General features: G+C 37.0%; 1 protein-coding gene across 2 annotated transcripts in view; it reads left to right on the top strand.

Moving 5' to 3' along the window:
• MMRN1 (multimerin 1) overlaps nucleotides 1-16,218 on the top strand; it is a 62,945-nt gene that overhangs the window by 13,086 nt on the left and 33,641 nt on the right. For both annotated transcript variants that reach the window (XM_065907510.1, XM_065907509.1), the window contains exons 2-3: nucleotides 7,220-7,339; nucleotides 10,398-10,504. In XM_065907510.1, coding sequence (XP_065763582.1) covers nucleotides 7,220-7,339; nucleotides 10,398-10,504 — 227 coding nt within the window. The remainder of the gene's footprint in view (nucleotides 1-7,219; nucleotides 7,340-10,397; nucleotides 10,505-16,218) is intronic.

Raw genomic sequence — 16,218 nt, 5'->3', positions numbered from 1 at the left:
GGGTTGTTTTTGTACTTTAACCTTATATGTTACAAGATAGCTAAATTCACTCATTACCTCTAAAAGTTTTTTGTAAATACATCACAATCTTCCACATAAAACATGTTTTCTGTAGGTAAATATAATTTACTTATTTTCAGTCTATGTGCCTTTCTCTTTCTTATTACACTAGAAAAGTTTCCCAAGTACTGAAGATATTTGTCTATGCTTTCAAGAGGTTTAGAGTTTTAACTCTTCCTTTGAGACCTTTGACCTGTTACTTGGTTAATTTTCATATCTGGTTTAAGATAGCAGTTCAACTTCATTTGTTGGCATGTGGCTATCCATTTGTCTGGTCTTGAAAAGAGTACTCTTTCCTCCGTTAAAGTGCTAGGCACTCTTGACAAAAATCAACAGAATATAAATGTAAAGGTTTATTTCTGGACTCTAACTTTGACCCATTGATCTCTATCTATATCCTATTAATTAAGCCAAATGCAAGTCTGAATTAACGTAGTTTTGTAGTATGCTTTGAAATTGGATAGGGTAAGTACAGAGTGCTCTATTTTTTTTCCCCCAGTATGCTTTGGCTTTTCTGAGTTACTTGCATTTCCCATATAAATTTTAAGCTTTAAATTTCTGCAAAAAAGGCAGCTGGGATTTTGATCAGGATTGTGTTTAAGAGATCGGATGACAATATTCACCAAATTGACCAAACAATGTTAAGTTTTCTAATTGGTAAACACTTTTTATTTATTTACATCACCTTTAAGTTCTTTCCACAATATTTTTTAATTTTTGTAATTCCTTTGTTAAATGTTTCATGAGGACATGATTACTTTGATACTAATGTGAATGGAATTGCTCTCTTAGTTTCATTTTTTGAATAGTTTCTAATGTGTAGAAACACAACTATTTCTCATATATTGCAACCTTGCTGTATTTGCATATTAGCTCTACTAGTGTTTTAGTGGACTCAGAATTTTCTACATGCAAGAAATATGCAAATATAAGTTTTACTTCTTCCTTTTTAGTATGGATCCATTTTTTTTTTTTTTTACTCTTCCCCAATTACCCTGAATAAAACCTCCAGTAAAATGTTAAAAGTTCCATCTTAATGACTCACTTTTCTTTAAGAGCCTCATATAAGTGCTTAGCTGTAAGTCCAAACTTGGGAATCCCAATATGACAAAACCCAGCCATTCCCCAGAATCCACACAATTGCCATCTAATAGTGAGTACAGCTACTCTAGACAATACTTTCCTCCTATTTGCAGTAAAAGTCTGTTTGCCCTTTTGATAATTCAAATTTTATGTATCTTAAAATTGGTTGAAAATTTATGCTTTTATATCCCTGGTCTACCAAAAAGTTTAAACTGAGGATTATATTTTGGTCTGAAGCTTCCTTAACTTTACTAGCAATTAGTATATCATCCACATATTAGATTAAAACTTCATTAATTGGAGATCCCTAAATTCCTTGGCTAAGGCTTCCCCCAAAATAGGCAGCAGCTGGGAGGGGCATGCTAAAATCCTTGTGGCAATACCATCCAAAAAATATTTCTTTGTATTAGTCTCTAGATCATCCCATTCACAGGCAAACAATTCTTGGGACTCAAGGCTATGTAGTAAAAAGCATCTTTTAAATCCAGAACTATAAACCAGCAGTAGGCTCTAGATAAAGCTGTTCACAAAGTATATGTGTTTGGCACCACAGGATATATATCCTCTACAGTTTGGTTCATGGCTTTCAAATGTACAACAATGATCATCTCTGATCCTGAGTTTTTGTTATTTATTTATTGGCCATGTCACATGGCTTGTAGGATCTTAGTTCCCTGACTAGGTATTGAACCTAGATCACAGGGCTTCCCTTGTGGCTCAGCTGGTAAAGAATCCATTTGCAATGCAGGAGACCTGGTTCTATCCCTGGGTTGGGAAGATCCCCTGGAGAAGGGAAAGGCTATCCACTCCAGTATTCTGGCCTGTAGAATTCCATGGACTATACAGTCCATGGGATCACAAAGAGTCAGACAGGACTCTGCAACTTTAACTTTCACTTTCTTTCACAGATCACAGCAGTGAAAGCCTGGAATCCTAACCAGAAGCCCACTAGGGACCCCTCTCTGAATTTTTGTACAAGCAGAATTGGAGGGTTATATGGGGGTTAAGAAAGTCAGATTGATTGGCATATAAGAAATGTGGCTATCAGAGGCTTTATACTTTCCTCCACATGCTTCTTTTGAAGGCTATTGCTTTGAATTTGGAGTCCTGGCACCTGGACGAATTTTTACTACTATTGGGTCAGCCATCTTAGTTCTTACCGTCCTCCTGTCATCCCAAACACCTAGACTTACCTTCCTGAAATTTTTCAGGAATTTCAGGTTGATGTTTTTCTCCCAACTATAACAGAACAGCTTGGAGAGTTTCCATAGTAGTGCTCAAAATAGTTTACTAGTTGGCTAGCAAAAATACCAAGAGCCTAGAAAGGCCTCTTCTCACATACATGGGGTGGGTCTGGTGTCTACCAGCAGAAACTCAAGGTCTGGGTGGTGCAATGTTGGCTGTACCCTTGACTTCATCGGAGATGAAGGAAGGCACCAATCTGGGGTTCAAAGCATATACTTTTTCCTTTATAGAGTCTTGCCGTCCTCACCAACTCTTCACCTTAATGCTGGTTCTGAGGGGTTAGCCCACCCCTCCAAGAATGAAGGTTTAGAAAGAAAGAGAGAGCACCTGGGTGGGCATGCAACCCCTACATCAAAGCTCGGTCAATATCCTAAGTTTTAAACCCAAGAGCTGAGAATGTATTGCAAATGGATTGTCTATAGATTGCAAGTCTTGAGAAAATGGCCTTCCCTTACTCCCCTCAAAAAGAAGGAAACAAAACAGCCTCAATAGGCATGAGAGAGAAAGTAAGAACCTTAGGATTTATTTATTTATTTGAACCTTAGGATTTAGAAACCAGTTCCTAGTTTTGTTTGGTTTCTGGAAAGAAACAAGCCAATGTAGCAGTGACTTGGCTGTAAGAATTCCCCAAGACAGCACTGAAGAGACCGACAGTCTCAAAGATGACCAGCGTGGATGTGAGGACTCATTCAGGGGTCACTGGAAACCTTTCCATTAGAGATGGTTGTCAGAAGTATAGCGTACACACGTGTTAGCCAGTTGCCAAGGAACTCCATCCACACATTCCCAAGACTGCCGCCAGCTTGGTCAGAGGGCCGTCAGTAGTTTTCTCCCACGTGCTGGTTGTGGGCTTGCCTATTGCAGAGGATCTGTCTCACTCACCACCTTGAAAGCTTACCTGATGAGGAGGGTGGAAGAGGTGACCATATCACCTTGAAGAAAGTGAAGTGAGGAGGCTACCTGAGGTTCAAAGCTGAATTTGACAGAGGATACAGGTTTTGACAGTGAAGGCCAGGGAAGCCTGGGATGCTGCAGTGCATGGGGTTGCAAAGAGCTGGACAAAAGTGAACTAAACAGGTTGAAATAATCAAGCGTTCACTTCTTTCAGAGCATGTTGGGGTTTAATCTTCCTAGTAGAAAATCAAAGCATTTTACCTCCCCAGCAGAGACCACAGACAAGCGAATCAAGACATCTGGGCAATTTCCAGGTAGAAAGCATTCACCTCAAAGCCTCCTCCACATTATAGCCTGTGGCATTGAGCACCACCACCAATGTTTGTTCCTACTGACAGAATTTCCTCTCTGCCATATATTGACAAACATATGTTGTTGTTTGTCACTAATGTATGTCTGACATTTTGCAACCCCTGAGACCATAGCCCTCCAGACTCCTCTGTCCATGGGATTTTTCAGGCAAGAATACTGTAGTGTGTAGCCATTTCCTTCTCCGGAGGATCCTCCTGACCCAGGGATGGAATCTGTGTCTACTGCATTGGCAGGCCTATTCTTTACTGCTCAGTCACCAGGGAAGCCCTGCCTACATATACACACACACACTTAAAAGCAGTTTAATGCCTGTTAGCTTGGCTGATACAAAAGAAGGTTAAAATTCTCAGTGAGGAAAAACTAAAATGTATTCAATTGTATAAAGGCTTCTTCCCTTTCAACAAACAGGGATAAAGCAAATTTCCTCCCATTTTTCCTCTTTTACAAAAGAAGTCTAATTGTAAGAGAGTGTTATAATTCAAAGACCATTCTTTGGCATTTTCCTCAGACTCCAGCTGATGTTAGAGCTATGCTGTGTAACAAAAGAAAGCCATTTTCTTTTTGTTGTTGTTTTTCATAACTTCAATATACCATATATACAGTAGGAAGTTTTATATAGAATTGCAAGAACATGTTATCATTTAAAGAATAAAAGCACATAATTGAAAGAGTCATGTTATAAGCAAGGACAGGTACAAACTTACTGATAGAGTTCTGTAACCAAATGATTCTTAGATATCTCCATTAGAAAGTGTCTCCATCTTTGAGATAATTCAACTTTCTCCAGCCACTCTTAGATGTAGTTAATACTACTTAACTGCTATTTTCAATGAGCTTACTAAGCATTCTCTTAAAGTTTTATTTGTGTTTTGGAAGGTGTTTTTTTGCTTTGTTTTATAGCTGGCTAAATGTAGGCCAAGTTGACTACCATATTCATTATTTAAACTCCAAGTAATTACATAAAATTCTTTTTTCCTGTTACTGCTTTAACTATCTCAACCTTCCTTAAATTCCTATTTGTCTAATAACATTGCCCCACCTGTTTTCTTTCTTTAATCTCTTTCATTAACTCACTGTAAAGACTCATGGGTGTCTCATATCATGCTAAGTTGGAAATCGATGATTTTTCTTCTAGTTCCCATTTTACTAATTTTACTTCATGTATTTCCCATTTATTTTTCCTATGCTTACTCCTTAGGCCGATTGGTATGATCACATACTTCTTTTCTTTTCCCATTAAATTTGCAAGTAAATGGTTGAGGTACCCCATTTTGGAAATTTCCCCCCTACACCTCAGGAAGACCAGAGGAAAATGATACCAAGGAGGTGTCTTAGGTGGAAAATTCCTCTAACCTAGGCACAGAATTTGTTCTGGAGTGGGCACTTTTCCTGATTTACACTCCCTCATCTCTCCTTGACTCTCTCACACAGCAGAGTAATCAGGGCTGGTTCCATTAAGAACACACATCTATACCTCCAGGCAATAATATAGGCATGAGTGAAAAGCCAACCCCAGCAGAAAGCAAAATTTCTAGTCAGAGAGCGACGTCTTCTCCTGAATCAGAGGGCCCTCATTAATATCAGGTTTAGGGCCTTCTTTGGGGGTCCAGTGAGTAAGAAACTACCTTCCAGTGCAGAGGATGCAGGTTTGATCCCTGGTCAGGGAAGATTACGCATGCCTTCTGGCAACTAAGGCCGTTTGCTGGAATTACTGAGCCTGCACTCTAGAGCCTGTGAGCCGCAAGGGAGACAGGACACAGCCAAGATTAAAATAGATAAATAAAAGTTTTTTTAGTGTATCAAGTTTATCACTTGGTAGCAGTCATTCCAAGACTCAGTGGCTATTAACCAAGTCTAACAAAATAAACACAGACAAGCATGGACAAAGAAATTCAAAAGCCTGGGACTCAATCCTTTGAGTACCTCAGCAGCCTTTAATTCCCACCCTACCTTGTGGAAGTGTTTGACCCTCAGTCCTGTCCGACTCTGTGGAGTATAACTCACCAGGCTCCTCTGTCCATGGGATTCTCCAGGCCAGAATACTGGAGTGGGTTGCCATTCTCTTCTCCAGGGGAATCTTCCTGACCCATGGATCGAACCTGGGTCTCCTGAGCGGCAGACAGTCTTTACCGTCTGAGCCACCCGGGAAGCCACACCACCCTCCCTTGGGGTGGGACTCTAACAATCCTGAGAAGGTTTCAGCACAATTTCAGCACAGGCACCTTTTAACAAGGTTACTCACCCTAAAGACTTATCCTGGAGCAGTTTCTCCTCTCAGAAGTGAAAACAGCACGGAGGAGCCTGGAGAGCAGCAGCAGGGATACAGGAACCTGACTGCTGACCCCTAGACAAGTTTGGTCTGGGCAGCCACTTAGGGTCAGTGGCCAGGGTCCACATGCTGCTAGGGGCCATAGTGCCCCGGTGCCTTTGGCAGACAGTCATAAGATTTCTCTCCCTTGGCATCACCAAAATCTTTACCTAGCAAGGGCTCCCTCTCCACCGTGCACAGAAGCCAAGGTACCAGCTCTTGAGAAGATAAAAGTGTATTGCAAGGTTGATTGGCTGTCTCCTGCATCCAGGGCTCAAGGTGAAATTTGGGGGAATTAGGGAAATTTTAAACTTGGAACCTGATTGACTTAGTCCATATAAACTCCCTCTGCTGCTGGAAGCCAGATTTTCCTGATTGAAGAACTTCTCATTTCATGAAAGCCTCAAGTAGCAACATTTTTGTCCTATTGAGTTCCACAAACCAAAGATTCTTGATCCTGCAGTTATTCTGGAGATAAGGGTTCCTGTCTTGCATATGCCCAGTGCTGTTTCTGTGAAATAACTCAAGGTTTCATTAACCAACAGTCTGCTCAAGGAAGCAAGACCCCTTTAGGCTGGTGCTATTTCCATTTGATTAATCAATGATGTATTTAAGAATACAAACTGGTTTAAGCCGGTCAGTATTTTACCTGCTGTTTAAAATTTAATAAGCTTAATGTTATTTTTGCTATTGTAACTATAACTGATCTTAGCCATATGGCTAAACTTTTTATTAATTATAAAAATGTTGACATTAATCTTCACTAAATTGCTAAACTTATCTATTATAATCATTTACATGGATTATATTTTCTTCATTCACAATCATGTCACCTGTGGCTAATAACAATTTTTCTTCACTTTTGAACCTTACACCATTCATTTGCTTACGTTTGTCTTACTGCATATTGTTCAATGGGTCTAGGTCTGAGTCACTATCTCAGTCTAATATTGATAATTTGCATAAGGGCAATCTTGGATTTTGAGTTAGCTTATAGCTCAACAGTAGAGATTCTGGTTTTAGCTATGATTTATTCTTAATTTACTTTGATCTTACAATGTTTATTAATCATAAATACAGTCATGCAATAACAGGCATGTTTTCTCTCATTTCTGGATATTTTAAAGCTAGATATCAAATTTTCAAGGTATCTAACATACAGTAGTGGCAGTAGATATAGGTCTATGAAAATAATCTTGATGAAAAGAATGTTTTCTGAAAATAATATTTTCCTAATGTAAATGATCTCTTCCTTAGGAACTGGTGTGCTTATGTACATACCAGATTATCTCCAACAGTGGTACTGGACAACCAAGTCACTCATGTTCCAAGTGGCAGAGGGCCCTGTGGCTGGACCAGTGGATCCTGTCCTCAAAGGTGTGTAATGTTTCTTGAAAATACCCACTGCTTATACCATAATCATGTGTGGCCTGTAATATGCAGAGAAAGTTAATCATACCAAGTACATGTATCTACAGGAGGGTCAGGGTAGGGCCATCACATTAAACTAGATGTGTGATCTTTAGTTAAAATGCACAAATTATCCTTGCATCCAGTCCCATCACTTCATAGCAAATAAGATGGGGAAATAGTGGAAACAGTGGCTGACTTTATTTTTCTGGGCTCCAAAATCACTGCAGTTGGTGACTACAGCCATGAAATTAAAAGACAGTTACTCCTTGGAAGGAAAGGTATGACCAACCTAGATAGCACATTAAAAAGCAAAGACATTACTTTGCCAACAAAGGTCCATCTAGTTAAAGCTATGGTTTTTCCAGTAGTCATGTATGGATGTGAGAGTTGGACTATAAAGAAAGCTGAGCGCCAAAGAATTGATGCCTTTGAACTGTGGTGTTGGAGAAGACTCTTGAGAGTCCCTTGGACTGCAAGGAGATCCAACCAGTCCTTCCTAAAGGAGATAGGTCCTGGGTGTTCATTGGAAGGACTAATGTTGAAGCTGAAACTCCAATACTTTGGCTACCTGATGTGAAGTGCTAACTCATTTGAAAAGACCCTGATGCTGGGAAAGAGGATGAGATGGTTGGATGGCATCACCGACTCAATGGACATGGGTTTGGGTGGACTCTGGGAGTTGGTGATGGACAGGGAGGCCTGGCGTGCTGCAGTTCATGGGGTCACAAAGAGTCAGACACGACTAAGCAACTGAACTAAACTGAACTGAACTGCCACTTATGGGTGTTTTTAACATATGTGAGATAAATGGAGTAACATGCTTAGCCTAGTGCCTGGTACTTTGTGGGTTTTTAATAAATGTTAACTCTTATGTTTGTTTCTATTTTTATTATTACTATTATTCTATGACCAGGCCAACAATCCTTTAATTCCATGAAATTCATATGGTTCTAAAGATTTATTGACAATTTCCCTTTCATATTAGGCTAAAGAGAAGCCCATAACTTGGCAAGCCACTAATTGCAATTATGCATGGTAAAGCACCTAGGTCGGCTCTTTCTTCTTGTGTCTATTTTAATGACTTATGTTATTTAGGGTTTTTTTTAAATTATATAATTTTCCTAAAATGTGAGGCTGGGTGATAATTCTCTGAATTCATGCAGTCACAGTAGCTCAGCTGGGGGTGTCTCAGGAAAGCCTGCAATAAAAACTAAAATTGTTATTCAGGCCATGATGGCTAATGTTATGCAAATTATCATACAAATAACTCAGGCAATGAATCAGTCTGGAACAGTGTGCAGTAAGGATACATAAAATCAAGGTGTTTCTTAGTCCCTAAGGGCATAGCTAAGGTCCAAGGTCCAATGAACTAAGCACATCTTAGGGATTTGGGAGACCTGAGGTCCAGTTCTTCTGGCATTTACTCCCTTTACGACAATTTCCTAGTGAATGTGCAATACAAAAAAAGGACTGTTAATTCTTTAGTAGTGAAAATATCACTAGAATAACCCCAATCACACTGCCCTTCTGAGTTTAAGGTGAGCTTTTTTTTTCTCTTTGAACAAACTAGAAATATGTATCTTTGTTCCCATTTTTTAATCTTTCTCTACATTTGAGTGAATCTCTCCATTTACTTTCTATTTCAGTAGAAAAGCAACATTTGTCAGTTTTTCTTTGTCTGAGCCACATGCACCAGGGATACAGTTTGTCAAAGCAAGAGCGGTTGAGTCTGACAGTAATGCAACTAACTGCTTGAGTTCACCCTGATAAACTCTAGAGTGTTTTCCCAAACTGCCTTACTCCCTGTTTAGCATTAGCTGATGGACTAGAGATGCTATTTCACTGGACAGAGTTATTTGCTGATTATAATTTACAGAAATAAATACAGATAAATGATTAGCCTACTTTCAGAGATGGAAGAAGTCTTATAGCTCATTTTAAAATTGAGAAATAATTTCACACATAATTAATCACCCGTCAAGTTATCACAGAAACTAAGACCCAGCCTGTTATAATACATTTTCCCACATAATCAGAGTTTGTCCATGAAAGTGACTACTGTTGTCTCCACATAGTCATATGTGACAGATTCAGATAATAATAGGTTCCTCATCAGCAAGCCAGGGTAATAATACTGTCCTCATAGAACTAATATGAGGATTAAACAAGATAATACAAACCAATTTCACAGACCCATTTAATAAGAAGTATTACCTAAATATTAAAGTCATAGGGATAAGAATCATGTGACCAAGTTGTATTTATGATTTACACTCACATATTTAAAGCTTGCAATTTAGTACCATTTGCTATTTATTATATATTGATTATTAACTTAAAATGCTATCGTTTCTTCATTTCCCTTTCATGGTTTCTTCTCAGAAACATTTTCTCATGTTAGAGCCTTTTCTCTCTCTCTCTCCCCGCTCCCCCCCCCCCCCCCCCCCGCTTCTTTCCTCTCTCCCTCTAAGAGAGATACTATATAAGAGAAATAAGAGGTAGTATAATTTTAAAACTTGAGAGATAAGAAAGTACAGGTTAAAATCATAGTGGCTATCATATTGTTAATAAGATCACCGATGTCTAACTTGTTTCAAGTTGTTTAATATTGATCTGGAGGAAAACAGATTCTTTTAATCCTGATGATATAAAAAATAGTAAGAACTAAAACTAATTATTCCCATAACCTATTTAAGTATTAGAATCAAAATAGATTTTAACATTGGCTTAGTGAAAAGCATTATCAAGGGAAAAATCATAGTCTCTTTAGAAAACATAATGATAGGTATAAATTTTAAATACCAAAGAGTATAAACCTGAATGTTTTTTATAATGTATTTAAAGAACTCTAAGTTTGACAGTAATATTGATGATGAAGATTATTATGGTAAGAAGAATAACAGATAACACTTAACATATGCTTTTTATATTAAATGCATCATCCCAAACACTTTTATTCCAACCGATAATTTAATGTGAGACAAATAATCTATTTTCCCCCAATTGTGCTCCTCTCCTCTAGATCTCAGAAGATATCAAATTCTGTGTACAGGATGCAACATAAGATTGTTACCTCATTAGAATGGAAGTGCTGTCCTGGATTCAGCGGACCAAAATGCCAGCTAAAAGGTATCTGGGTTCCATGCATGAGACAGGGTGCTCAGGGCTGGTGCACTGGGATGACCCTGAGGGATGGGATGGGGAGGGAGGTGGGAGGGAGGTGGGAGGGGGTTCAGGATGGGGAACACATGTGCACCCATGGCTGATTCATGTGACTGTATGGCAAAAACCACCACAATATTGTAAAGTAATTAGCCTCCAGTTAAAATTTTTAAAAAGGTATATTCTAATAGCAATTTCATAATCACAATGAGAAGCATAAAACTACTAAAGAATAAGCAACTGATTCCAAAGGAGTTGTGTTTTCTCTTTTGAATCCAAGTAAATTAACATGCAGCGAAACTACCAAGACTTACTATTTTAGAGCTTCCTAATGTGGGAGCTATTCCAGCACCCTAAAATTTCATAAGCCATCCTTTAAATTCTTTCATTTTTGTATTGGTTTCATATGATGAATAATTGGAGATCTGTCTAAATATTTTAATTTCCCTTACCTCTGTGGCATCAACAATGCCTTATTAAAATATCAGAAATTCTAACTTTATATTTTTAAGTAAACTGTCTTTAGAAGTGAGCCTATGTAAAAATAAAATCATCTTCTAGTTTTGTTCCAGTTCAATCATTTGAAATAATATCATCTATAAGTGAAATTCTGCTTTTTGAAACATATCCTAATGGAGCCATTCTTCAACAAAGTTTAAAGATTTTCTGGTGGCAAGCCTGATCAAATGCATGGTAACCTGCTATGCTCTAACATCCATGTGACTATTATTTTGCTTTGGGCTTTAAATAGGTTTCCTTTGAAAAATAAAGTACAGCATCAGAATACATATTTTAAATGAATGAATATTACAAGAAAGGCCATTAGCGGTAGCAGGGAATTCAATCAACAGTGTAAGAGACTGTGATTAAAAATTAATGTAAGTGTGGAGAAACCATTATGATTCACATTTTAAAAAAAGAAAGTTGTAATATAAAAGCTCTAGGAAACTTGCAGTTTAGTTAAGGATATTATATATGGTTCTTCTAGCCCATTCATTGAGAATCCTAAGCAAATTTCACTGTACTGCTATTTATTCTGGATCTGGACTGAATTTCATAAATGTTATTTAATACATTTTCAGAGTATAGCAGCATTAGGTAAAACAAAGTTTTAAGCAAAATATCATCTATACCAAAAATATTTGCAAACAAGGTAATTTAGCATGTTCTAAAAAAACCTCAAAATATGATCCAGCTTTCAAAGGATTTTTGATTTCCATCAGGTACACAGACATACTCTCTGTGATAAAACATATTTGTTTATAGTCTATGTATGTCAAATGGTTAAGAGTTCTGGAGAACATTTAGTACTCTATTTCTAAAGTCTACAGTTCATTTTTATATTTCTCTTCTTATGAAAAAAGATCCTTAGGATTATTAATTTCATTAGCATTTCTTAAATATTCAGTGTATGTTCAGAAGGGTTCACAATATACCCTTTTAGAAATTTTGAATGTCATTCCACGTCCTATTGTACATAACGGACTGAATTCAGACATGTAGCAGGAAGAGGAGTCTGCATGTCAAAGATTGTCATGGTCTCCAGCTGATGAGGACTATGTTCCTTCATGCTTCTTCCTTTTATACCTGCTAATGGATTATTAATCTCTAAAGGTGGACTGTTTAAGCCTAGGAGGAAAAAACACAGAATTCCATCATTATAAATGGACACACAATTAAAAAAAAGACTAGTTGACAGTTCTGAATACATACTATGTACTCTTTTTCCCTTTTTTCAAAGTATTATATGAAATATTTAAACTGAATCCAAATGGGATTTGCTTTGTTTTTTAACAACACCTCCTGGTATAATGGAAGCAACCTGTGGATACCTTTAATACTAGATTCACAAATCGTTATCTTGAATCCCCATTAACAAACACATCCCACAACAGTTCTGACTCCGACTTTCTGTCACAATACTGTAACTAGAATTATGCAGGTACCTGCTCGTTAAGCTGCTGTGGGAAGGTCTGCTTTCCATTGAAATCTATGGTAGGAATAATTTTCTGATGGTAGATGTGCCCATTGTGTCATTTTGTCATACAATCAACCCTAATACAACTGTGATTCCAAGGGAACCTACTGTTGGTCCATACGATATCCTGACCATCCCAGTCTTCACTTTTATTGCAGTACATAAAAGCTGTTGAATTTTTTATTAGTGCAGTTGATGCACTGGTAGTATCAAGAAATTCTGTGTCCCTTTGTCCCTTGAACCGTTCTTCATTATCTCATCTATCCTTGGGGCAGGGGGTGGGGGGTGAGGGGGAGTGCGCACATTTTCCTTCTGATTCCTACCCAATTACATACCAAGGTACTCCTCCCCTTTTCATCACACCTTATATATGTGCCAACAGTCTTTTATTCATATGTGGGAGAGAAAATTGTCAGGTTTCTTTTGACAGCACTCTCAATGCTGTCTCACATGACAAGCAGCTCCAAATATGGCAAGAACAATCAGTGTGGCTGATCCATTCTTTAAATCCCTTCAGAGCCCTCAAGGGTTTGAAATAACCGGGTTATGTAGCTACGATGACAATTATTACCGTGTTAGTCCTTTACAACAGGAGGGAATTATTTTATTCATAGAAAATTTGTAAAATATTACACGAATTTCATAAATTCTTCTTTCCCCACAACTTTCCTTCCCAAAACAAAATTAACTTCATAATAGAAAAAGTAACAATTTTAATTTAAATTGCACTGCTGCTGCTGCAGCTAGGGAGGTCTTTTTAAATATATAATCAATAGATCAGAAAATGGAATTGCTGGCAACTATACTCTCATTTATTTCTCCAGCTTCATTTTCTGCCCTTCTCTTTTTCTGTCTCTCTCTCTTTTACTAGACCAGTCCCCAGCCTGTTAGGAAAGGATGTGTGATCCAAAATCCATGGGGGCAAAAGAATTTGTACATAAACAGGTCCATGTTTATCTACAACTGAATCGCTTTACTGTACACTTGAAACTACACAACATTGTTAATCACCTATACACCAATATAAAATAGAGCATTAAAAAAAAAACCATGGGGCATTTCTTTCTGTGGTCTTATTCTCCAACATACTGTTTATATTATTACTAACCTTCCACACATGCTCTTTTTGCTGCAACTCAGAGAATCAAAATTCTGGTAAGAAGTTCTAGGTTAGCTATTAAAATATTAGTCACACTCTTAAGAAGAAACTAAGTTTTAAAAAGCATAAGTGAATAGAGTTTTGTTGGGAAGAAAAAGGGGCACCAAGTCCAATATCAAAGTAACATTTTTATATATTTTACATTTGTTACACCTTTCTTGAGGGTCAGCAAGCTTCTCTTCACAAAGTGACCTAGATTTGTGATATGGTATCCAAGATATGTTTTGAAATATCAGTAATGATATACTTTCTAAGACAATTTTATCAACTTGGTAATAATGTGCTTTTCCAGTAGATGTCTCTAAAATGTTCTGAAGTAGTTAAAGGAAATTTTGGCTTGCTCTAATGACACAAAGGACAGGAATTTAAGTTCAAATAATGTTAGTTTAGACAGAAGAAGTAAAAAAAGCTTCTCTAAAAATCTGCTTTTAAAAAAATCCAGTCAGCTTTAATCAGATCCTCTATCTAGGAAAAAGGTATTTTGTAAAACTTTTATAAAATATATCATAGTTATTATGAATGTCACAAAATGTAATTAGTTGGTTATTAGAATAAACAGACCCTGCCATATGTTATGAATATATAAAAATATTTCTTTTTATAAGTGTGCACTAATTCAATAAATTATGTAAGAGCTATTGTACTATTTTAAATATGGGGCTTCTCTAGTAAGATTATTTTGAAAATTACTTCAATTAATATACAATAAAAGTTACAATACTTGAAACAAAAAAAAGCTTTATTTCTTATATTTTTGCATATCTAGTTCTTCTTGGTGGTAATTAATGCCTTCCCCTGAAAAAGAACATTACCTCCTCTGCTCAATAATATTACAATACGTTTAGTCAAAAAGCACAATGTACTTTTGTTGCATCAAACTGTAATCTTCTATCTAGCTACTAAATCTCAGTAAATGTTTACATATGTACTCAACGTCATCATGCGAGTGTTCAAACTGGCCTTGTCAAGCCACACAGGAAGTCTGGCTCTAAGGTGGAGAGAGCAAGCTTCCTCATTACTGAGACGCCATTAATGACTTCCTCCATATGCCTCAAAAGCCTGGAAGGAAAAAAAAAACTCAAAAATAACACCTGTCTAATTAAAAGAAAAAAAGGAAAAGCACCTAATAAAGGAACAGTTGCTCTTGACACTTGCTGACCTTGCTTCTCTTAAGCCCTGATCCACCAAGATCAGAGATTCTAGTGCAAGGGCAAAAAGAGTAATTTTATTGGGAAAAGAGAAAAAAGAAATTCAATTTTTAAAATATATTGAACTTTTTAAAAATCAGAAGAACATAAAGATCTGTAGAATTATTCTACTTAAATTAATGTCCTTCTGTCTCAGCACCAATCTCTTAGAAAGGATCAAGAAAAAAACTTAGAAATTTGTACATAATGGAACAAAACAAAGGTCTCTGCTTAAGTGCAAGAAAAGAAGATTGCCTGGAAAACCTAGAATTGTGGCAGTCCTGTGGTAGAGAATACATAAGGAAGACAGAAAGAAAGATTGCTAAATGAAAAAATAAAAGAGCATCGATCAACCAGGAATTTTATCACAGAAGAGTAACTGACTCCACTCTCAGAGATCCTATCAGTGCTTCTCCACCATCTAAATCCCAAGAAATAAATTGGGATGAATGCAAGTATTGAACTCCAGTCAACAAACAGAGCTAAGAAAAGATAACAAACTATTGAATTTGCTAAACAGGCATTTCAGGTTTTTAACAGCCTTGGCAGAGATCCCATCCAGTGAATTCCACAGAAAAGAGGTTCATATGACAATTGGGTCTCAAAGATATTTTGTGGTGCTTAATGGTTGTTTCTTTTACTTAGGAGTACAATTCTTCATCCATTTCCTCCTAAAACAATTAATGAAAAATAACTATAGCTAAGAGCAAATGTGAAGTTTTATACACACACACACACACACACACATGCAATCACATTAGTTTTTGTCATTCAATATTGAAAGAGTTTCTTTCCACTTACATATTCTTTCAAATCAGTCTTTTTAAAACTTTAAAAAATACAGAGAAATATTCCTAGATTCCTTAAGAATTTCCATACCATATTCCATAGTGGCTGGAAACTCAAACAGGGGCTCTGTATCAACCTAGAGCAGTGGGACGGGGAGGGAGATGGGAGAGAGTTTCAAAAGGGAGGGATATATGTATACCTGTGGCCCATTCATGTTGAGGTTTCACAGAAAACAGCAAAATTCTGTAAAGCAATTATCCCTAAACAAAAAATAAATTAATTAAATATATATATGGAGAAATATTAACTGTTTTTTCATGAATTTATTTCCACATGCTGAGGAATGAATCAGCAAAAATGAGTATGCAAGAAAACAAAAGACTTCAGTCAATATTTCTGTGTTAATCTTTATCCTTTTCAGTTTATTTCTTTTTTTCTTCCTAAAGTGCTAGTGTTAGTCAGTCAGTCATGTCTGACACTTTGTGAACCCCATGGACTGTAGCCTCTGTCCATGGAATTCTCTAGGCAAGGATACCAAAGTGGGTAGCCAGTCCCTACTCTAGTGGAT

The sequence above is a fragment of the Muntiacus reevesi genome, chromosome 16, assembly GCF_963930625.1.
Source record: "Muntiacus reevesi chromosome 16, mMunRee1.1, whole genome shotgun sequence".
Lineage (NCBI taxonomy): Eukaryota > Metazoa > Chordata > Mammalia > Artiodactyla > Cervidae > Muntiacus > Muntiacus reevesi.
The sequence above is the reverse complement of the archived record's forward strand: the minus strand, read 5'-3'. Positions and strand labels throughout refer to the sequence as shown.